Source organism: Nuphar pumila, chromosome 8, assembly GCF_984573655.1.
Source record: "Nuphar pumila chromosome 8, dmNupPumi1.hap1.1, whole genome shotgun sequence".
NCBI lineage: Eukaryota > Viridiplantae > Streptophyta > Magnoliopsida > Nymphaeales > Nymphaeaceae > Nuphar > Nuphar pumila.
The window spans coordinates 118804360-118827094 of record NC_143256.1 but is presented as its reverse complement, the minus strand read 5'-3'; the positions used below and the strand labels follow the sequence as shown (position 1 = coordinate 118827094).

Here is a 22735-nt window from a genome sequence, read left to right as displayed (position 1 = left end):
TGCAAATGGAAACAAGTTTTGCTTCATGTATCCAAATCCATTGCCCAGAAACCCATTCTTCTAAGTTACCTATGTAACCATGAACTAACTTCTTAACAGCTTCATAACTTTCAACTCTGCTAACAGTTGGCATGAAATAATTTACACATTCCCTTCACCCTTATTGATCATTGGGATAGCAGAAAAAAACTAGTTTGTCCTCTGCTACAACTATGAATATAAATTGGGAGAGAAATTTGTGATTTTCATAAGATCTAGGAAAAACACCACATTTACAAAATATTATTAGAAACATCTGTTGACTAACATGACAAATTAAACACTATGTCACATGGATACTCCATTTTCATTCCATACCGAACCCCTTTATATACTAATCATAGTCACCAATATCGCTGTCAGCAATTTCTCAACAAGATTTTTCTCAAGAGTTTTTTTCAAAAATTTGTTTTGGAAAAAAATCAGGATTTTTTTTGGAAGTTTTAAAATTTGAAAAAATATAATGAATAATAAAAAAGATAAGAAATAATAGGTTTAGCATTTTTCTTACAAAAATATAGAGAGAGAATTAGAAAAAAATTTAAAATATAAAAGAAACAAAAAAAGATACTTAAAACATAGAAAAAAATATGGTTTTTGAAAATCTTGGGAATATATCGGGATATTTTAAGTTCTGTTGATATTTTGAAAATCTTGGAAAATATCGTCTGACCTTGAAATACAGATAATATCGTGATATTTTCAAAACATCGATGATATCAGTAACTATGATACTAATCATATTGGCAAACCTCCTAAAAATGGATGTGCCACTGAAAGTACAGTGGTGTGTCCACGTGACAGATTAACAATTAATTATATAAACCTTTCAAATACAAATGGGACAAGAAAATCCTGACATGTTTATAGAAGTTAGAAAATCTTTTAAAATTTAAAACTATGAGAATGCATCAGAGCATAAAATCTAGTTTCAATCTAAGACCTTGCAAACATAATAAACTCATATATGGAGGATGGCAGTTCTAATTCAATTCACAGACTCAGTAGTTGAAAGCTGATGTTTGCAACTTCAGAACCAGGTTTTACTATTCTAAGATTTTTATACTGACTTGACAGGGCCTGAGTACAACTCGATTGCCCATCTGCATGGGCCTAGGCCTTGAGCTTGAGCCTGATAAGACCCAGACTCCAGCCCAAGCCTATGACGCAAGGACACTTCACTTAGCATGTGTATTCTGTGTCGACAAGATACAACACTGACACACCAACACACTTCATGGATACAGTCAAACTAGTGTCAAACAACGCAACATTGGGTCATTAACTTTATCTATTTCCTTTTGTTATCATGATTCCTTATTTTTGCATTCACTTGCATTCTTTTTTTTTAATTTGTCATCAAATTCATTACATATTTCCACTTAGTTTTATGATTTGATGTATATATGTGTGTGTGTATGCGATCATGTCCCCGTATTCTAAGTTTTGAGAACTACCATGTCATACCAAGGAAATCTGAATTGTGTTTGGTTCCACATCTGTATCCACGTGACATAGGCCCAAGCCTGATGAAAACTAGGTTGGGGCATTTAAAATACTAAGGGGCCCAACCCAATGCTCACCCCTTTAAAGGAGATAACTTCAACAAAAATGAAACTGGGGCATAATAAATAAATGCTTGCAAGAAATAGCTCGTGCAAGAAGAAATTCTTGTAGCTTGCATTCATGCCCTAATGTATGTTTATTACCACACATAAGCAGATGGGAACAAGTTTGAACACCTTCACATCATTTATCCATCAAAAAATTGTATAAAAGCAACTTTATACACACACACTCACGTGTGTGTGTGTACAAATATATGCATGTATATACAGATCTTACGTATGTCAGATGTCATCAAGCTTCAGAAATACTATGAGATGCATAAGAGCTTACTACAAAAACCTGGTACAACAGCATTTACTTTTAGAAATGTATGTAGAAAAAAATCTCTGAAAAAAAAGAATATACAATGAACAATGGCAAACAATTAAGTTACGATGACATGACAACTAATAAACCGTACATAAAATGTCATCAGTATTGTAACTAAGACAAAACAACTAGCTAACCAAACAGAAAATTAAAAAGAAGAATATGTTATTGAAAACAAAAATTACCCTGATCAGTGGTATTGTGAGGCAAAAGGAGTCCATTCTTGTTTCCTACCAAAGAAACAAATACAAACTTAAAATGAAAGCAGATTTTCTCGCCAGCATCCAGAAAGGTCTTATTCAAAAATTGACATACCAGCACATAGTCGACCAACTATTCTAGTTCCAGCAATTGATGTTTTGATGACAGGAATAGCATCTGCAAGCTCTGCTTCGAATGTGCTACACAAGACATTGAGAGTCATCAACAGTTCCCCACATGTATCAGAATTGTTAAAATATATTTGTTATATATATTGTATGTACATACTCTCATAAATAGGTATAGGGGTATTTTGGTCTTTTGACCACATGTAATAGGTGTCACCCCTTTTTGCCTTTTTTATTTTTTTATTTTTGTATATTGTCAAGGGCATTTCTGTCCTTGACAATACAACAAGATTTCTAGCCATTGGGGAGCCCCCAACAGCTACTACTTGGAGTCTCTCACTCCCTCTCTTGTATATAAATATGGGCATTCAACTCCTTGTAAAATCAATGTACTCGTGGAGAGGTGCAGATGGTTGTGTTCAAGTGCCTCAAGTGAGCTTAGCCCTAGTCATCCCTAAGGAGTGATGGAATTGTTGCCTTTGTCATCCTAGTCTTAGTGATTTAGATTTTCTTCATAAAAATAATTGTCTTGCTTATAGTATGATAAAAACTCCTTTGAGTCATCTCAATTTTCAACTACTGGGCCATTGGAATTATTGCATGTGGATTTATGGGGACCATTGCCTATTGTTTTTAGAGAAGGTTTTAGTTATTACATGCTTATTGGTGATGATTATTCTCATTTCTCATGGTTGTTTCTTCTAGTGAAGAAATTAGATGCTTTGAAATGCTTTAAAATTTTTAAAACTACAATTGAAAATCAGTTGGGTTTGAAAATAAAGATTTTTTATAGTGATGGCAGTGAGTTTATAAACTCATGCTTTACCAATTTTCTATGCATTGTATTATCATATGGCTTCTTGTCCACACACACCAAAACATAATGATATTGTTGAACAAAAACATGAACATGTGGTTGAAGTATACTTTCCTATGCATCTATGTATATGTGATTTTGGAAGGATGCTTTTAGAACTATTGTCTATATTATTACTAAGTTTGAGAAAACATGCGGAAATGCATTTAAGTGGTTGTTTGTGTCACTTGAGGAGCGGAGCGATATACCGTGCGAACCTCAACAGTTCCGCACATGCGAGGGTTAAAAAGGTCACAGTAGCTTTGGATATTTGCGATTTTGGATATCGGGGAAATTGGAGGGCATTTTTTAAAATAGGTCATATTTTTCGTACAATACGGTCATTTTTTGTTTATCGATTGTACAAGACTAGGCATTGGGAAAGGTTTGGACAAACTAGTTTGGGTTTGGTCTTGTCTGTTAGGAGTAGGAAATGATCTAGGTGGTGGACTTTGTTTTTGAAGCCAGCTTTTAATGTCACCAAAAGTGATTCGCTGATTCACACCCGCATAAAGGAATCTTTACTCATTAAACAAATGTCAAGAAATTCAGACTTTTCTAGTTATGAGATCATAACATAGAAATTCTTATATTGTGACCCGTATCCGATGAAGACATAGACTTTGGACTTAGGCAATAGTTTGTGTTTGTTATAAGGAGTCAGCAGCGGATAACATGTGAAACCAAAAACTCTTAGATGCGCTTAATTAGGAGTCATTTTTCAACAATTGTGTGTCAGGATTCTTAAACTCCCAATTGGGTAAAATCAATGCATTTTGTGTGCATTTGCAGTGAATAAAATATTATTCCTCTAAAGCCCCTAAGTGGCTATTGTGCCTTGCTCTCTTTTGTGAGATTTGTATTGACCTCTTGTTCGAGGTGTGTGAAGAGTGCTTGGTTTCATTACATGTATCAGAATCAAGTAACCGAAAGACACAAGAAAAAAAAATGTTTGCAATGAAATATGCATCATAATCATTAATGCCTTCAAAAAGTTAACCTGTAAAAGTTTTCAGATCCTCCAATAGCCACCAAACAGTATGCATTTGTTACCTTTGAAAACACGCCAACTTCACAAGAATTTTCAAATTGGAGTCCTATACATAACAATAGAAACTGTTATCCTCAACTTTGTATACACAGCAAAAGATCAGTATATGACACATCATTGCTGAACTATATGCTTCCAATTAAACCAAAATTAAACAGAAAACTTGAAAATATTAACAACTAAACTTACACAATCCCTTTTTTCTGTATACAGAAGATATGGGTCAAACTTCCTTTATGAAAAAAACAAAATATTTTTAATAATAGCAAGAAATATAAATCAATAGATTTACTAAGAACATGATACTTATTCAGAAACAAATCTTTCTAGTTCAAAATAATAACAGTACATTTAAAAATCACTAGAGCCAAGTTTCATGGGTTTATCTCTACCAAAATGACCTTCATTATGCAAATGTGACTTAAGCATAAGTCTAAGAGAACAATCAGGTATGCAAAGTAAATTTCCCTTAAACAAAAACCCATCTATTAAAGAAAAATCATCATATTGTGTTTCATTTATTTCACTAACAATTTTAGAAAAACAACTATCACTAGCATACAAAGAAGCAAATTCTTCAAATCTCCAAACAGACATTTTCATGATAGAAAGCAAAGAACTTTTCCTACTTAAAGCATCAGCTACAACATTATATTTTCCCGCTTTATATTTCAAAATAAAATTAAACTCTTGCAAATTCCGTACCCATTTAGCTCTACGTGCATTCAATTTATGTTGACCATTTATGTATTTCAATGTTTCATGATCAGCATGCAAAATGAATTCTTTATGTATGAGGTAATGTCTCCAACGCAATTTAGATAGGTGTCATATTTCAATTTAGCTTCATTAAGTTTCTCACTAAAGAAGGCAATGGGTTAGTCTTCTTGACTCAAAACCGCAACTATACCAACTCCCAATGCATCACAAGACAACTCAAAAGCAAGCTCAAAACTTGGTAAAGCTAAGATGAAAGTAGAACATAATTGAGCTTTGAATAACACAAAAGACTTTTGGGCTTCAGGGTTCCACTGAAAAGTTTTCCCCTTTATGCAATCGGTCAATGAAGCATCAATGCTACTAAAATGTGGTATGAACCTCCTATAAAATGATGTTAACCCATGAAAACTCCTAACAGAAATAATAGAGTTTGGTAGAGATGAAGAGTCGACAAAAATACCCTGTGTGGACACGACATATCATAAGAATAAAACTCCGGTAGCTAAGAACATGCATTTATTGAATGATGCATAGAAATGCTCGCGCCTAAGCATGTTGAAGACTAACCTCAAATGATATAAATGTGCATGCTCACTCTTGCTATAAATGAATGTTATCAAAATAGACTACTAAAAAATTTTCTATGTATGACCTAAAACTTTGGTTCATGATTTGCATGAAAGTGGAAGGGGCATTAGATAACCCAAAGGGCATCACAAGCCACTCATATAGACCATCATGAGTCTTGAATGCAATCTTTCACTCATCTCCCGCCCTAACTCTAATATGATGATAACAACTCCTCAAATCTAGCTTAGAAAAAATTTCGACCCCGTCAACTGATCTAACAGGTCATCTAGCCTAGGGATGGGAAACCTATATTTGACGGTGATCTTATTGATGGCACGACTATTAATGCACATCTTTCAAGTACCATTTTTTTTTGTACTAATAATGCAAGAACGACACACGGACTAAGACTTTCTGTAACATGTCCCTTTTTAATAATTCTTCTACTTGCCTACGAAGTACCTCATACTCTATGAAACTCATCCTATAGTGGGGTGCATGTGGCAATGACGCACCGGGATGCAAATCTATGTGGTGTTGGACATCCCTAAGAAGTGATAGACCAAGTTGAAGCTCTTTAGGAAAGATGTTCTTGAATTCTTCCAACAATGAGGAGACTCTAGGATCTACAAGTGGGAACTCAGGCTCACTCGAGGGTGAATACACAGTCAATAGGAAATAACAAACCTTTGTATGTCCTAAGACCTCCTTCAACTCATGCCTAGCTATGAATGCACTAGACAACTTAACCTTAAAGGCTACAAACTTAGATCGAGTAGGGTTGGGTTTGGGGGTGGTAGATGAAGATGGAGATGCATTGGATGATGAAGATGATGATGATAATGGTGGGAAATCTCTAGAAGCTAACAAATTGATTTTCTTTCCCTCATATGTGAATGAGTAGGTATTTGTCCTACCGTTATGCAACACAAACCTACAAAACTGCCAAGGTCTGCCTAGAATCAAATGACTCGCATCCATGGGAAGGATATCACACCAAACCTGGTCAAAGTATGAGTTCCCAATAAAAAACTTAACTAGACTCTATCGATCAACACGAACAACCACACACTTTTGAATATGGCCTAGAGTGTAACCTCATGTTCAACTTCAACTTGGACACGGCCTCTAAGGATATGACATTCTCACAACAACCTGAATCGATGATAAACCTACACACCTTGCTATCAATGGTACACGCAGACTAAAAAATGTGGTTCCTAAGCCACCTATCACTCGGGTCCTGCCTAGGTGCTAGACAAAGCCTCCTGGAAATGAGTGTTTCGCCTCTATCAGGTAACAATAAGTTTTCTACCTCATCTTCCCTTCGATCTCCTCTACCTCCATGTCGTATTAAGGTTCTGAGTCCGAGACAAATCCAGATTCTTCTTCCTCATACGTGCCTTCCATGAACAAAGTCTTACCCTTACACTCGGTCGACTTATGGCTCGGCTTCCCACATGTGTAACACTTGATGAGGTTGCTAAAACAAGCTGGCCTAGTCTGGGATGATCCTTGTACGCCCTAACTCACATTCCTAGGTTGCGTAGTCGCATTGGGATGCCTATAGGGTGGTACCGACTTACTAGCTGGTGCAACAGGTGAACGATTAGGGGTCTTCACGGGTTGACTCACTTTAACGAAAGCCTTCCTCTGGGAAGACTTTTCCTACAATCTAGCTTTATGATGAGCTTCAGATAAAGTCCAACACTCTACAAAATTGGGCATAACCTGCAACTGATAGCTCGGGCCACCTATGTACTTTGAAACTAATCGTTTTTCGCTCTTACGAATGTCATTTCTAACAATGAGATCATGAAATTCTTTGGTATACTGATCTACCGACTTCACACCCTGCTTGAGGTTTTGGAAATTCTGGTACAACTCTCTATGGTAGTTAATAGGTAAGAACTGAGCTTGAAGCTTTTGTTCCATATGTTGTATAATATCGTGTACTTTTCCTTCGTTATAGATTCTGAGATTTCTGAAAAGATTGACTAAGTACTTTGAAAGTCTATAGAAATCCTCGATTTTAGGTGGAGTCAGTTGAGTCTGGGCTTGGCCCAGGACCCATTGACAAGACCTAAATGAGCTAATTAAGATTTGGTAAAACTTTTTATTTTTGACTTTTAAAATCGAGCAAAATTCGAGATAAATTCAGGCGAAATTCGAAGGTAAAATTCAGGCAATATATCATTAGATTCGTCTTGAAATTCTAAAAACATTAACATTTTTTTCTAAATTTGGGCTACAGTTGAACCAAAAATTGCATTTTTTCAAAAATGACCCGCCTCGATGTGACCAGTTCTGGATTGGATCGGATATGTTTGATCCAAGTTGATATGGATCTGATCCCAATCCAAGACCCATATTAATTAGGATATGATCCAGTATGTGGTCCATATGGATATTGGATATGGATCGTAGATCTGAATCCATATCCGAAATCCAATTCCAACCAATTTAAAATTTTAAATTCAATATAAAAGTTTAATTGAGTGAATTTTAAAGTTAAAAAGACTCTCAGAGGAGTGAGATATCCTTTGAAACTTTCTGAAAATTTATTATTTAATAAATAAATAATTAAAAAATAATTAATTCTGTAATTTTATTTTTGATATGGCAGAGTTCTACATTTGTGGAACTCTACCTATTATGTAGGGATTCTAGAGGGGGGGAGGTCACCCTCTAGAAGAGACCAAAATGTGGTTAAAGTAAAATAGTAAAAGAAATAAAATAAGAGAATAAATATGAGTAGTTAGAGAGAGATAGAGTTCTACATTTTGTAGAACTCTATCCTCTATAGAAGGACTCCAGAAAGGACGTCACCCTCTCTCTAGAATGCCAAAATATATATATATATATAAGGGTCTAACTCGCCCCTCTCTCTAGATTTCGTTTTCTACAGAGAGAGAGAGAGAGAGAGGAGGGAAAAGAAAGAAAGAAAGAGGGAAAAAAAGAGAAGAGAGGAAAAGGAAAGGAAAGAAGAAGAAGAAGGAAAGGAGAATCTCTTTTCGTTCTAATCGTCTTACAAATACTTTTTCGGTCTTTTTCCATCTCTAATCGAAGATACGGGTTCCTCTCTTGATTCGAACAAGGAGAAATAATCTAAATCCAGTTTATGTGAGATTTTAGTGAGAAAAAGGGGGAAATCTGAACGAAAATACAAATATATATAGTTAAATAAGCCACTTGTTTCCTTTTTGGCATGTACTCGATTTCTGATTTCGTGCTTATAGTTTTCATGCTTTAAAAGTTGAATTTGTCCTGCGTGTTAATTTTTATGCATATTTCTTAGTTCTGCGTATTTTAAAAACTCAAAAAAAAAATGATCTGTCACTGTGTGTGTGGACAGAACTGTCTCACTGTGCGTGTGTACAGATATGGACGGATCTGTCCCACTGTGTGTGTGTGTTCAGATCTGGACAGATCTGTCTCACTGTGTGTGGACAGATCTGCAGACTTTCTTTGGTGCACAAATTTAGTCCAGATCTGTGGATTTTTGTGTGCACGCAAATCTGACCAGGCCTGTCATAGAGTTATTTTTCGCTAATATATTGTTTATTTTTCTTTTCAATAGTTGTTGAAATGACTATGTTGTAAATCTGCCATTATGTACATGTGTGGAATCGTTGGTTGTTAAAAGTAAAGAAGATCTGATTTTCTGTTATGATGTATAACAGATTTATTTTAGTGTTCCAGTAGTATCAATGTTTCATACTAGAGTTATTTTAAGGTTGTCAATCTGTTTAATATCAAAATGGGATTTGATGCCATAAGGTTGGTCCAAACTGTTTTCAATGTCGCCTTATGAACTGCTATAATATTGTTTTGTTTTTTAAACCTCGAAACTGCATATAGGCATAATCATGTATCATAGGTTCACGGTTGTATATGTGCAAGGGGTCCTTATTGTTTAGTATGCTTTTTGGAAGTTCAATATGGATCAGATTTGTTTTGCCCATGCATATAGGCAAATCTGGTCCAGATCTACACTATCTAAACATGTAGATCTGGACAGGCTTACAGGCTGTCAAATATCAAAATTGTGATGCACGTTTTGAGTATCCGCGGGTTTAATGAAAAATGAAACTAAACTTGTGCGCATTTAATAGGGACATGCATGCAAAAGAGAACTTTGATAATAACTTAATAAATTGTTCATACATGTGCATTGGAATCATGCATAGTTATTGTTTTGCATTAGATTATGCATTCTTACTTACTCTGTTTCATGAGAGAAATTGTTATTGCATGATAACTGTTTTCAAATATTTGAATAGAAATTGGTTTATGAGATGTTTGTTGTTATATTTCCTCTGAATACTTGCATGAATTTGATTTATGATTCTTCTTGCCTGTTTGGATTTTTAGAGGAATTCATACAAAGAATCTTTGATTCTTACCTAGTACTTCATATGTTTTTCACAAAACTTGGAGTTCAGTGACGAGGATGACTGCATCAGAAAGTCTACGAGATCGTGTGACTTGCTTCTGTTATTTTGGACAGTGTGACTTAGTAATTTTACACTTTAATTTAAATTTTGTTCTCAGACATTAGTTTATTGATTAATAAAATTAGCTATTTGATTTGATGGTTCAATGTAAAGATCACTTGTGGTTTGGAATATTGTTAAGTCTATGAGACCACGGATCCTTAGGTTTGGTTTCCGCGATTTTTTTTTAATTTACTTTTCAACAGGGATGAGTTGGGGTCGTTACATGCTCCCAACGATTAATAGGGGTCCGACCTTGATGAACATGGGATTGTTTGAGCTGTCTCCACCAGGCGGCAACTCTACCCTTCAACCTAAGGGCAACTAAACCTACCTAAGACCTCTTTGAACTCGAGGACTTCCTTAACCTCACCTAACCAATCTAGGAACTCCGTTGGTGTGCTAGATCCCTTAAACTCATGGATTTCGATTCGAATGTGAACGAGTGAAGGAATAAACTCACTATTAGAGTCAAACTCACTCGCGTCATGTGAACCATGAGCACCTCACTCAGTTCGACACTCTCTTTCTTGGGTAAAGTTATTAAGTCTTCTAGTTAGTTCTTCGACTTGACGCCGCAAGTCCCTATTTTCATTCCTAAGGACTCTCACCTCATTGTCGAAGGCGTAGTCTCCGCGACCATGGCCTCCCTGTCACCCAGCCATGGCAAACACAACCTAGGATCACTCTAAGGCAGGGAAACCTAACCCGCTCTGGTACCAAAATGATGGAACTGACTATGGAGGTCGATTCACAATCGCACCTACACTTTAATTTTTCTAATGCGGAAGCGATTTAGATTTTTAAAACAAGGTGCCAATTTTGAAAATAATTTTCAAATTATATGTGATACTCAAATTTGTTCGCATATGCGTGGCCTATATATATATATATATATATATATATATATATATATTGTCATGACCTTTTTTCTGAGGATCGTGTGGCGCCTAGGATGCGGATTAGGCAAGCCTGCGAGGCGGAAGTGGAATGTTGGAGCAACTCGGGAGCAATGCGAGGCGGTGCTTCAAGAGAAAGCACCGAGGAATGGAAGGGACATGTGGGAGGCAACTATCGAAGGCCACTGCATAGGAGTGGATGCCCAATCAGTGCTCTCAGCACTTGGGAGGCCCAATGAGACTAGAGGCTCGTGGGCAAGCAACAACTCAGAAGGGACAGCCACACGTGAAGCCACAAAGGCAAGCGGTGTGACGGGCAATCACCAATGAGCACGAACAACCTGCAAGTAACACAAGCACTGCAACGAGGCACCGAGCAGGCAACCGAAAGGGGCGAAGGCACAGTGTCCAAGAATTCAACTTACATTCATAAGTTGGCCAAGCGGCACTTACAGACGGAGCACGAAGACGGCACGTAGCCTCACTATGGGGTAATGTGAGGTGGGACGGACTTGGAGAATAGGCCTTCGAGGGGATCTCTCTCTCTCTCTCTCTCTCTCTCTCTCTCTCTCTATATATATATATATATATATATATATATATATATATATATATATATATATATATATAGAAAGAGAGAGAGAGAGAGTATGGGCCACATGTATGCGAACAGATTTGAATATCACATAGAATTTGAAAATTATTTTCAAAATTGGCACCTTGTTTTAAAAATCCAAATCACTTCCGCATTAGAAAAATTAAAGTGTAGGTGCGCTTGTGAATCGACCTCCATAGTCGATTCCATCAAGGTTTCTGCAAAGAGCATACTCATTTGGAAGACTGGTGCACAAGAATCCATTTTTGGACTACACTCAGGAGAGTGGGCAATACTTTATAAGCCAAATCGTGCCCCCAAAAAAAGAATTAGGATGCGCCATAGCTCACCTTGATGGTGAAGCTTTAAGGTGGTTCCAGTGGCGTGAGCAACGCCATGGGACACCAACCTAGTTCAAGTTCAAAAGAGAAGTCCTAAGGAGGTTTGGACATTGATGTAGAAATGAAAAATATAATGTAAAAGGGCCCATCCAAGAATATCAAGCAGAATTCAAGAACCTACGTACCATGTACGGGAATTGGTTTGAAACCGCCTTGATAGGCACATTCATGGGAGAACTTAGGGATGACATATGGGTAGAGCTCATGGCTCTGGACCCCCAGACCTTAGATGAATGTTTCTTTGAAGGCTAGGGTGGTGGAAGAAAAATTAAAGAAGTCATCCTTTGTAAAAAGACCTAGTCGATCATGTGACAGGCCGGGAAACTGCAAGCCAAGCAAGGAGGGGGCTAAAACGAAATTTGGTTCCAAGGTGAAAGCTAAATTCGTTAGTAACCCAAATGACAGATAGGCACAACAAGGGTCTATGTTATCATTGTGACGAAAAATAGGCTCCCGGGCACAAATGTAAATCATTACTAATGTACTTGGTGTGGGTGAGAGCGAAGAAGAACAAGAGTGTGACAACGGTGAAACAGACAAGACGAACAAGGAAAGGAATCTTTTATTGTGCCCTCGTTGGTGTCTTGGTCCCAAACTCCATGAAGGTAAAAGGGTGTTTGCATAAACAACAAGTGGAAGTGCTCATCAACACGGGGTTGACCCACGACTTTGTGCGGGAAGACCTCATGCAAGCTATAGGTTGTCATGCTAAGGAGCAACCCCTTTTCGATGTTATGGTTGGGGATGGCAGCCATCTCAAATGCGCTAGCGTGTGCCCTAACATGGAGTTGGTTGAGGCATGAATGAAAAATTGAGTCTCTCTCTCTCTCTCTCTCTCTCTCTCTCTCTCTCTCTCTCTCTCTCTCTCTCTCTCTCTCTCTCTCTCTCTCTCTCTCTCTCTCTCGCGCGCTTCTCTCCTTCTCTTTTGTTGCCTGACCTTTTGTAGGTCGTTGGAAGGCTTGGGACAGTTGGATCACACCGACACTACAAGCTTGGTGGGATGAAGATTGGGCTGGACCTTGGGCAGCTTCCAAAGACAGCATACAAACTCCTTGCTTCTGCAACAAATTCTTGGAAGGCATTAACCAAGGCTTGCTGACAATGCGTTAGCAGTTCAGTGAACTCGCTAAGGCCCAAAATGTCTATCTTTTCCATTGCACGACAAACTTTTCCAAGAGCACGAGCAATAGCTAAACAGATCTTTTGGCTTTCCGGTGAGGCTTCGATGTATGTGAGTAAGATCACCTCAGTTTGCAACGTCATACAATCCTCAAACAACGCATTCCTGTCCTCGCTGGTGGGAAACTGCCTATCCAAGGCCATCCATATCCGCATCATGTTAAGAACTTAAGGCTTATCTCAAAACTTACAAATTTCAATTCTAAGGTATGCAAGTCCTTCTCTTACATGCTTAACTTCCGAGTGAATTTGCAGGAACATTTGCTCTGATACCGGTTGATGTGTGTGTGGGCCGAGGGGATTGGACATGAAAAGGGTTAAGACTAAATTGGGTCAACTCAGGCAGACAGAGTGGTTGGGTACATACAGGGTCTGGGAGAAAAATAGGTTCTCCCAACTGGTGCAACAGAAAAATAGAAAATCAATCATTTGTGCAGCTCTGCGCAAAGAATGGGCAGTTCACGTTTCAAAAGAAACAACGTTTGTGCCACTTACCTGAAGGTCGTGTTGCAGTTAACGTAAAACTATGATACCAGTTGATGGGTGCATGGGCTGAGGGGTTCGGACACGAAAAGGATTAAGAGTAAATTGTGTCAACTGGGGTAGATAGGGTGGCGGGGTATAGACAGTGGGAGAAAAATTATTTCTCCCAATTGGTGCAGCAGAAAAAACCCAAATTTGGTGGGGTGGTTCCAGACACCTTAAGGTAAATTCAGTTCAAATTTCAGGGTCAAAGGACACAAGAATAAAGAGTTACAGATTTTAAAAGTTGTTGAAAATTTCACGACAGGATAGAGGCAAACAGGTTAACGTTCAGGCAGTCCGGTTTGTAAAATTTGGTTATGAGTGATGGAAACTCAGTTGGCTTTGAAATTTGGAGAGTTGACTAAAGACACACTGAAGCACCTTAGGTCCAAAATTTAGGACCAGACTCCCTACGGTTTGGTCTAGGGGATTTTTCAAAGTCTGACAAATTTTTCAAGGAATGTAGGGTTTAGGTAGGCTAGATTTGGTTACCACGGGTTCAAAATAGGTTTGGGTGGTTTAGGGAAGGGGACTCAGATCTCAAGGACCATGTGAAGGCTTCCCAACGAGGTTGAACTCGCTGGATAAGGTTTGATACGCCAGGGAAGGCTTGGGATGACTGGATCGCACCGGCACTACGAGCTTGGTAGCATGAAGACTGGGTTGGATCTTGCACAACTTCCAAAGACCCAAGCGAAGCTTTTAACGACCTACGGAAGGTCAGGCAATAAGAGAGAAAGGAGAGAAGGGCGAGAGAGAGAGAGAGAGACGAATTTTTCATTCATGCTCAATAAGGGAAATACAAGGTCTTTATATAGGAATAGGAGGCCCTCATAAGTTCTTTACACAAATTTCAGAAAATATTAAAATGCTCCTAATTTTGGTTAGATGTGAAATAGAGAACTTTTTTCATTCAAGCTCAACAAGGAAAATACAAGGTCTTTATATAAGCATAAGAGGCCCTCATAAGTTCTTTACACAAATTTCAAAAAATATTAAGCTAGATCTAATCTTATGATTCACCAAGAATTTATGTGTTGGTCTTCATGCACCATTTTTTGCATTACTTGGGAAGCACCACGTCAATCTTGAACACCAAGCAGCTTGCACCAGTTGCAAAAGGGCAGGCAGATATTTATGTGTTTCTATTATCGTAGTAATACAGAAAATCCCACAGATACACTAGTGAGTATATGCCAACAACATTACACACGCATAGCATTTTTCTTGTGAACAAGATTAAATGAATAATATGAATGTCCTGCGAGCAAAACATCAAACTAAAACAATGCAACAACTACCTGAAAATAAGTCATCAAGAATTATGCATGTAAGTAACAGAAACACATCTAAAGTTTAGAAGCTTTGGGTGCAACTTTCAAAGACTATATGGGTTTCATACAACTGCCCTTGCATTTTCTTTTCAGCAAAAATGAAAAAAAAAGTCATGCTCCCATAGAAGAATAACCAAATGAATCATTGACAAGATTAGTTACAAACTTCTGTTTAGTATGAATTGAAAACAACCAAGTGTCAGGAAATTTAGTTTAAAAAGGGATTACTGGTAGCCATCGAGAATACTTCCAACTCCAACAAATACGAAGAACCCCCAAAGAACGAAACCCCCTGTATCATGGAGGCATAAATGAATAACCCATACCACAATCGAAGCAGGAAGCAATTTCAGAACAATTCTCAAAGAAAACAATTGTCATAAGATAAACATTTTCACTAAAATAACAAAAACCCAAAAGAAGATAACAACCAAACCGTACTATAGAAAAGAAAAAAAATGAGAGAGATTGACAGGCGACAAGAAAAGGGTCAGCTGAGCCCCCTTTCCTGCCAGAATAACAGAGAGAGAGAGGGGTATCAGCCAATGCCGGAAACGTCGTCGGAAGGATGCCGGAGAAGTCCACCACCACCGAAGATGCAGGAGGAAGGAGAAGGATGGGTTCCTGGTGTGCAGTGGGGAGGGTTAGGTCTAGGGGGGAAAGGGTGTGAGTTGATCCCATTTCTTAATTAGCATTCATGGTTTACTACATCTTTGCGAGACTCAATCCCAAATTTTTCATCACACACCTTGAATGAATGCCTACATGCACACTATCTCTTTTTCCTAGTTTAAAATGTTCTCACCACTCTGCATGCAGGCACGTACATGCACACACATAGGGGAACTAGATCATAATGGATTGCAGATTGGACCCAACTGTAGATCTACATCTCATTCAAGTCTCACAATGAAGTTCTGGATTGGTTTTGACATGAACCTCTATGATAATTGAACCCATGAAAACAAGTTAAAATCTATTGGTTTGTAAACGAAAATATATTAAACAGATCAGATTAAACCACATTCCAACATGGGTCCAACAATAATATACCTATCTGGTTCCAACCCCGATAAAGTTAGACCCAATTACACTCATTCTGGATCTGACACAGTTGTAAATTAAATGTAAGAGAATTTACTTTTAATAAATATTAAATGCAAAGAAAGATTTTTTCAGTGATCACAAATGCTGGTGGAGAATCATCACAAATTCACAACCCCGATGATAAAGACATATATGTCAATCAACTAACAACGACAGTGATACGTAATGATACTAACACTGCTAATAAAAAATAAACTAATAATATATCATGGCTATAATCGAGTTAACAGTGGGGGTGATTTTTAGGGAGAAAACTTTAATAATCTTATAAATGAAAAAGGAAAAAAAACTGTAAGGAGCAAGAGTTACTTCCCCAAGTGCAATCATGGTATCATCATTCTTCAAGTAGCAATAGTTGACTACAGTTTCTAAGCACGAGCATCACATCCAAATGTATAGTATGTACATAGTAATCATATACCCAAAGCACGAAGTTCTTGATTGATGAGCAACTATATGAAATACAACTAGAAACCATGAAATAGGAGCACTGGCCACAGGAGAGAGGGCCTTGGTACAGGAGACGGATGAATGGGAGCTTCAATATGCTTAAAAAAATATCAGAATGATTTGATGTTGAATTATTTCAAATTAAACAATAAACGTCCTAAAATGAGCTTAATCTTAAAAAAAAACCTTGCCAATGAATAAATCTAGAACAAACACCAATGACAAGGACATATGACGGTCAAGCAAATGTTTCTTGTATTAAACCTTAACCCTAATCAAAGGAACCAAAAAGAGTGAGAGGGAAATCAGGGTTTTGTTCGTGAAATCAGAAGATTGGCCAACCCAACAATTAGGCTCACATGTTTCAATAAAGTGCAAGCTCGATTTGGTGTAGGCATAGCGACAGAAGTTTAAAACGGCAATTTCTCGGCTGTGTAGTTCTCGTGAGATTTTCAATTTTTTTTATTTTTCTCGAGTTATTATCGGCAAAATCTCGGAAAAATATAAAAAAACAAATAATTTCTCAAAAGTTCTCAAATTTTAAAAAAATCAAATTAAAAACTAATTATACAATTAAATTTTACATTAAAATGAAATAAAATCTACTTTGAATTCCAAAAAATCTCATATTTATGGAAGAACAAAGCGACAAAATCTACTTTTTCATATTATTTCAATATATTGCATAAAATTAAGAATAAAACCTTAATTAGCTCCTAATCATAAAATTTAGAGCTAAAAATCATCTAAAACTGAAATTTTAATATCACAACTCAAAGAAAAGCGACAAAATGATCAAACTCAACGACAAAAATCATAAAAAAGAACCTTATATATTCAGACCACAAGAAACAGAATCCAAACTCCTAAATTCTACCAAAAAACTCCCAAATTCGCCCAGATATCCACCACTAGCAACTGCCTCCATGTTAAATCCTTGCTCCAGTCCACCACCAATTCACCAAAAAAGCAGCTTAACCACCTCCGGAGGGGTTGGGACACTCCGCACGCCATGGCCGGAGATATGCGTCCGGGCCTCGCTTCTGATGGTGGGAGCAACCTTCTGATGATCCTCAGCTATGTCAAGTGAGGTAGAAATGCAGAAGGGTGGGGGGGGAGGACTCACCCGTTAGTGCACTGCCACCTCACCGCTGCCGGTGCCTCTGAGCTCCAATGGGATTTGACGAGAGAGGCAGAGAAACTAGATGAGCAGAGTGGCAGACAAGAAATGAAAAGAAAATGGGGAGCGGCGCACCACTTCCGGAAGGCCGCCGCCGGGAATCTCCCCCTCGCCGACGACTCGGCGCCTCTGAACAGTGAGCACCAACGGGAGAGTAGCAGAGATAGGGTAGAGAATAAGAGAACTCAGAGAGGGAGCTAGGGCTTTGTATTTTGTTGGGGGAGAAAAAGAAAATAAAAGGTATCACGATATTATCGAGATATTTTATTTGTTCGCGATAACATCGCAGTATTTAGTAACAAACGTTAATCTCAAGAGAAAAAACCGTTTTTATCGTAAACAATTTGAGAAAGGACATATGGACTACAATACATGATCTGGTCATTAAAAAAAAAGTTAAAACTAAACTACAAAATTACTCAACACTGCCCTTCATCCATCTTTAAAAAGTATAAAGATTAAGATTATAAATTAAATAGCACATAGTTCCCTACTAAGATTTGAACCATTACCCATCGGAATTGAAACAAAATTTTCAGAAAAAATAAAAAAACAAGTTACGTGCAAATATTTAAAGCTAAACCACAATCCATATAAGACCCACTATATCCCATGTTTAGAACCATTACATTAAACATGAATCCATTTAATCATTAAATTAAGAATTATTATGTGATTATACCACCTAGTACTAGATCCAAACAAACAAATATGACTGAAATAACCAAACATTTAGGTAACTCAAAAGTTAAAAAAAAAACTAAATTTAAAAGAAAAAATTATAAGCAAGTGAAGGTTTATAAGAATTCCAATCTTTTTATTAATTCTTAATAAAATCCTTAAAAAGTAGTTATTGTTTGATAGCTCAATCTATACAAAATATCAATAAATTTTTGAATCATATAATTATCAGCGAAAATACATGAAGATTTCACTTTAGTACCAAGATATATCCTGATAAAATTTTCAACCTATAATTTTTGTATCTTGTTTAGTGTATTGCTATATGTCAAGTTTCTTACCTTTATATATATATATATATATATATATATATATTGTTAATATGGTCCCACAAACCAAGTTAGGGAATGAAAATCTGCCCTAATTTTGGTTTTACAGAGTAGGGTTAAAAAAACAAGTTTTAAAACTAGAGCCTGATTTTAGGTGTCATCTAAACACGAAACAAAGTCGTGTTTTTGTTCATTATAAAATACCAAGTTCAAGCACAATCAAACATTAATCATGAATCAAGGCTTATTTGAGCTTAAACATTTTAGCAATCTATTCCATTATTTGAGTGTTTTATTTATCTTCTATAAGTATAAATTAAAACATTCATTTTTTATTTGTAAGAATATCAATGTTTATATCACAAACCATATAAATATAAGATGGATACGTGATGTATAGGAGAAAAAAAAAAGTGATGTTGATGGTGATAAAGTAGTAGTAAAGGAGGTGAATAAAAGGGGGTGGTGGTGGTGGTAGTGACAATAACACTACAAAAGAGATTCTATTGACAGTAATGTTGGTGCAGAAAAGGTAGTGATAATAATAAACTAAGATAAATAAAAGTAGAAAAGAAAAAAAAAAGGCTTTCTCTTAGTTAAAAAATAAATAACATTATATTAAAGTTAAATGTATTGATTTGCTCCACATGATCTAGTTACTTCTTGGACTCTTCCAAATTAGACGTAAAACTAAAGTGTTTGCATGTACTTTTATGAAGTCATTCTAGTTTTTTCAGAGCTCTTTATGCATGTTCCCTTTAATATAGCATTTCTTATACTTTATTAAAAAAGCAATCCCTCATACTTCATTTGAATATTTGATCATACTCTTTTATTTTTATAACTCTAATAATTTTTTCTCTACTAAACCAAACATGTTTATAGTTGCGATCACAACTTACCTATCACAATATATTTAAACCATGTGTGCATATTACTTGAATATCTAATGTATATTGACACATGACTTTTTAGCTTATCCACGCTTGCAATCAATTATTACATTTATCTATTATAAAAGTATAAGATTTATTAAGAAAATATTATATCGAGACAAAAGGGTTGGGCAAACTCAAAATATTGATTTGAAGATTTTACAAATATTGTTCTAACTTTTTGACCTATTTACAATTGGAAGCCTAAAGTTTGAAAGTTTATGAATACCCACACAGGTTAGCAAAATAATTCTCAAAAAATACCTTTTCTTAAGGTGTGTTTGGATTTAGAAAACTAATGGAATTGAATTTTTTTAGGATCTAACTTTTTTTTTTGGATAATTTTACATAATTGGAATTGGGATTCCAATTTCTTTGTTTGAATTCAATTTTGAAAGAGGAATCTAATTCAAGACAATATCATATTTGCTATTTCATGTATGGGTCCAGCTCCAACCCAAATTTGAACATTTGACTACTGTGGTAAGTTATAGTTTTGGTTATAACATTAAAGTGTGAAACTCAACTCTCTATCTCTATATTTATATATAAAGCAATACGATTTTTTAGAATAAATTATACTTTCTATTTTATTATTTAAATATTTAATTGTTATACAAATTTTTAGGAAAGAGATAAAAGATATATATATTTCATGAATTAAGTCAATATAGTCTTGCATTTTTATCTAAATATGTATCTTCATGTGCATCTTTTTTTAACTCTACAACCTTCATTTGCATCCCTTGCAATCATATAGTTTATCAATTTTCATCCATTGGTTGAGCTTGGACAATGATTTAGTCACCAACTTCTTAGGTGCTACCCTTGGTGGCTTTGTTCTTGCAGACATAGAGAACTTATCTCCAAACAAATATAATTTAAGCTTTGGTTTTAGAGATTATAGTTTGAGTGAAAGCTTTTTATCAAACTAGAAATAAAAAACTAAAATATGAAAAAAAAAATAATAACTTGCTCATATCTTATTTTTGTTAAGACTAGGTGAAATGTTGTAAGCAAAAAATGGTAAATTATTCTTAGAAAAAAATTAGTTGTTAAATGCACAATTATAAGCTAATGAATATTGGTATGCATAGTGTTATTTATTTATGCTGTTATATTGTTGTTCTATTTGTAGTTTTTTGAATTGTTAAAAATTCTAAAATTCATGTTGTCATTTGAAGATGATTAAATTATAAGATCACATTCAAAAGATAATATTGAAAATTTGTTTTTCAATGTCCTTTGTTGGGCAAGAATTATATTTTTAAAATAATGATTCACTTAAAGAAATTAATTAACCCTCTCATTATTTTACTAACATTTGATTATTGTTTTTCTAGTAGATAAAAACACCTAGTAAAAAGAATATATTAAAGCGATCAAACACATAAGTTGATTTAAAAAAGTACGTTATGTCAAAAAGAAATATATGATACAAATTTGTCTTATAGTATTATGAGTATTTCGAACTATTGTATTTTTGTGATACCAATAAGGCAGTCAAATGTCTTGTTGGTAAGGTTGACTTTGAAAGATAAATATATTTTCTTTAAAAGTCATTCAAAGATGTATTAGATTTTCCTATATATAATGATCTTAGCGTTTTATTTATGTATTTGAATATGCATTATCAGGAAACATTATGTATTTGTTAATAGACTTTCGTGTGTAATAGATGTGCTTAGATTCAATTTAACGTTGCACAATCATATCTTTTTTATTCTAAGCTATTTTAGAGCATAACCATGGATAATTTGAATAATATTGTGCACAAGATAAAATATAACTTATTACCCAACTTTTTTCATTTGTGTTCATTCCATGACATCCTATATTTTACTTGCTTGCTATATTTGCAGTGAATTGGCATGTATTTGAGTAAATATTATGCAAAACACATTGTTGGATACAATATAGACTTGAGCCAGAACCTTGATAAGTGATAAGGTTTGCATATTCGATGTGATGCTGGAACAAACATGTACTAGTGTTGGATGAGCTTGACTTGATTTCAATATTGTTTGTTAAGCTAAACCTTTATTGGATTTTAATCCAGCAAAGATCACACCATTTACTGATTTTCATAAATATCTTTTATATAGAGTAGAGTAGTTTTTACTCTACTAGTTTAGGGCATGCATCAGACTTTATGATTTGTGACACTTTTCAGATCTTGTTAGGGGTAACCACGAGCTTTACATAAAAAATGCTTTTGTTGAACAAAATTAACTACAAAATCTTGTTTATTTAATATGTTGAAAAGTGAGTTTTCTTACCAATTTGGGTGAAACAAACCAAATGTTTAGTTAAGATGACCATTACAAATCATATTCATACCTTATCAATAAAAGATTGGGAGAACTGCTATAATCATTATAAATTATATTCATACATCATCGATAAAAGATTAAACTAATATAACTAATCATTGTTGGATAACATTACCAATTGAAATTAAACATATCAAGCAATGCTCTGAAAAAAGAAAATCAATTGAATATTCTCACTTCTATTGAAAGGAAAACATGATTCATTGATCAAAACATAGTGCATACTGCTATATGCTTCAAGTATCAACTATAACATGGACAATTGTGTAGCATCAAAGACTATAAACTTCTCAGCTATAAGTCGCCCCTACAGAGAATGCAAACACAAAAACCGGCTAAAGCAATGATCAACATTAAAAAGATGCATGACCAATACATTACAAGGGTCGGCGATGCAACAACTGACCCCTCACCTCTCTCTCTCTCTCCCTTTGTTTCCCTGATCCTCTTTTTTTTTTTCTCAATGCAAGCGCCCTTAAAGATTAAATTAAATATCTTAAGGGTTTTGATTAGAAAGATGAGGGTTTGTTATAGAACTCAAGATTTTGTTGAAGGACCGAAACCCTTCGTTCAGGCCTTTTCTCTCTCATTGGTACAATATTTGGTTTTCATTTGTTTATCTTATTCCTTGCAAAAATTTAGTGCATTTTTGGAATGTTTCTATGATTTAAAACACAAACTTAGGGATTTTTGTTTTTGATTATGTGAATAGTTATGTGCATCTGTGTGCCTTCTCATATTACTCAACAATTTTGTTCATTAAGTGAGGCAAAATGATCTCTTGCTAG

The 22735-nt window shown here is 35.5% G+C and overlaps 1 protein-coding gene across 1 annotated transcript in view; it reads right to left on the bottom strand.

Moving 5' to 3' along the window:
* The window catches only part of LOC149830396 (eukaryotic translation initiation factor 6-2), a 31498-nt gene extending 13654 nt beyond the window's left edge, over positions 1–17844 (bottom strand). Inside the window, exons 1-5 of the mRNA XM_090016487.1 lie at positions 17616–17844; positions 15161–15224; positions 4163–4259; positions 2293–2378; positions 2163–2207 (exon numbers count right to left, since the gene is read on the bottom strand). Of these exons, the coding sequence (XP_089872613.1) occupies positions 2163–2207; positions 2293–2378; positions 4163–4259; positions 15161–15170 (238 nt within the window). The 5' untranslated portion in view covers positions 15171–15224; positions 17616–17844. The remainder of the gene's footprint in view (positions 1–2162; positions 2208–2292; positions 2379–4162; positions 4260–15160; positions 15225–17615) is intronic.
* Positions 17845–22735: the final 4891 nt, after the last annotated feature.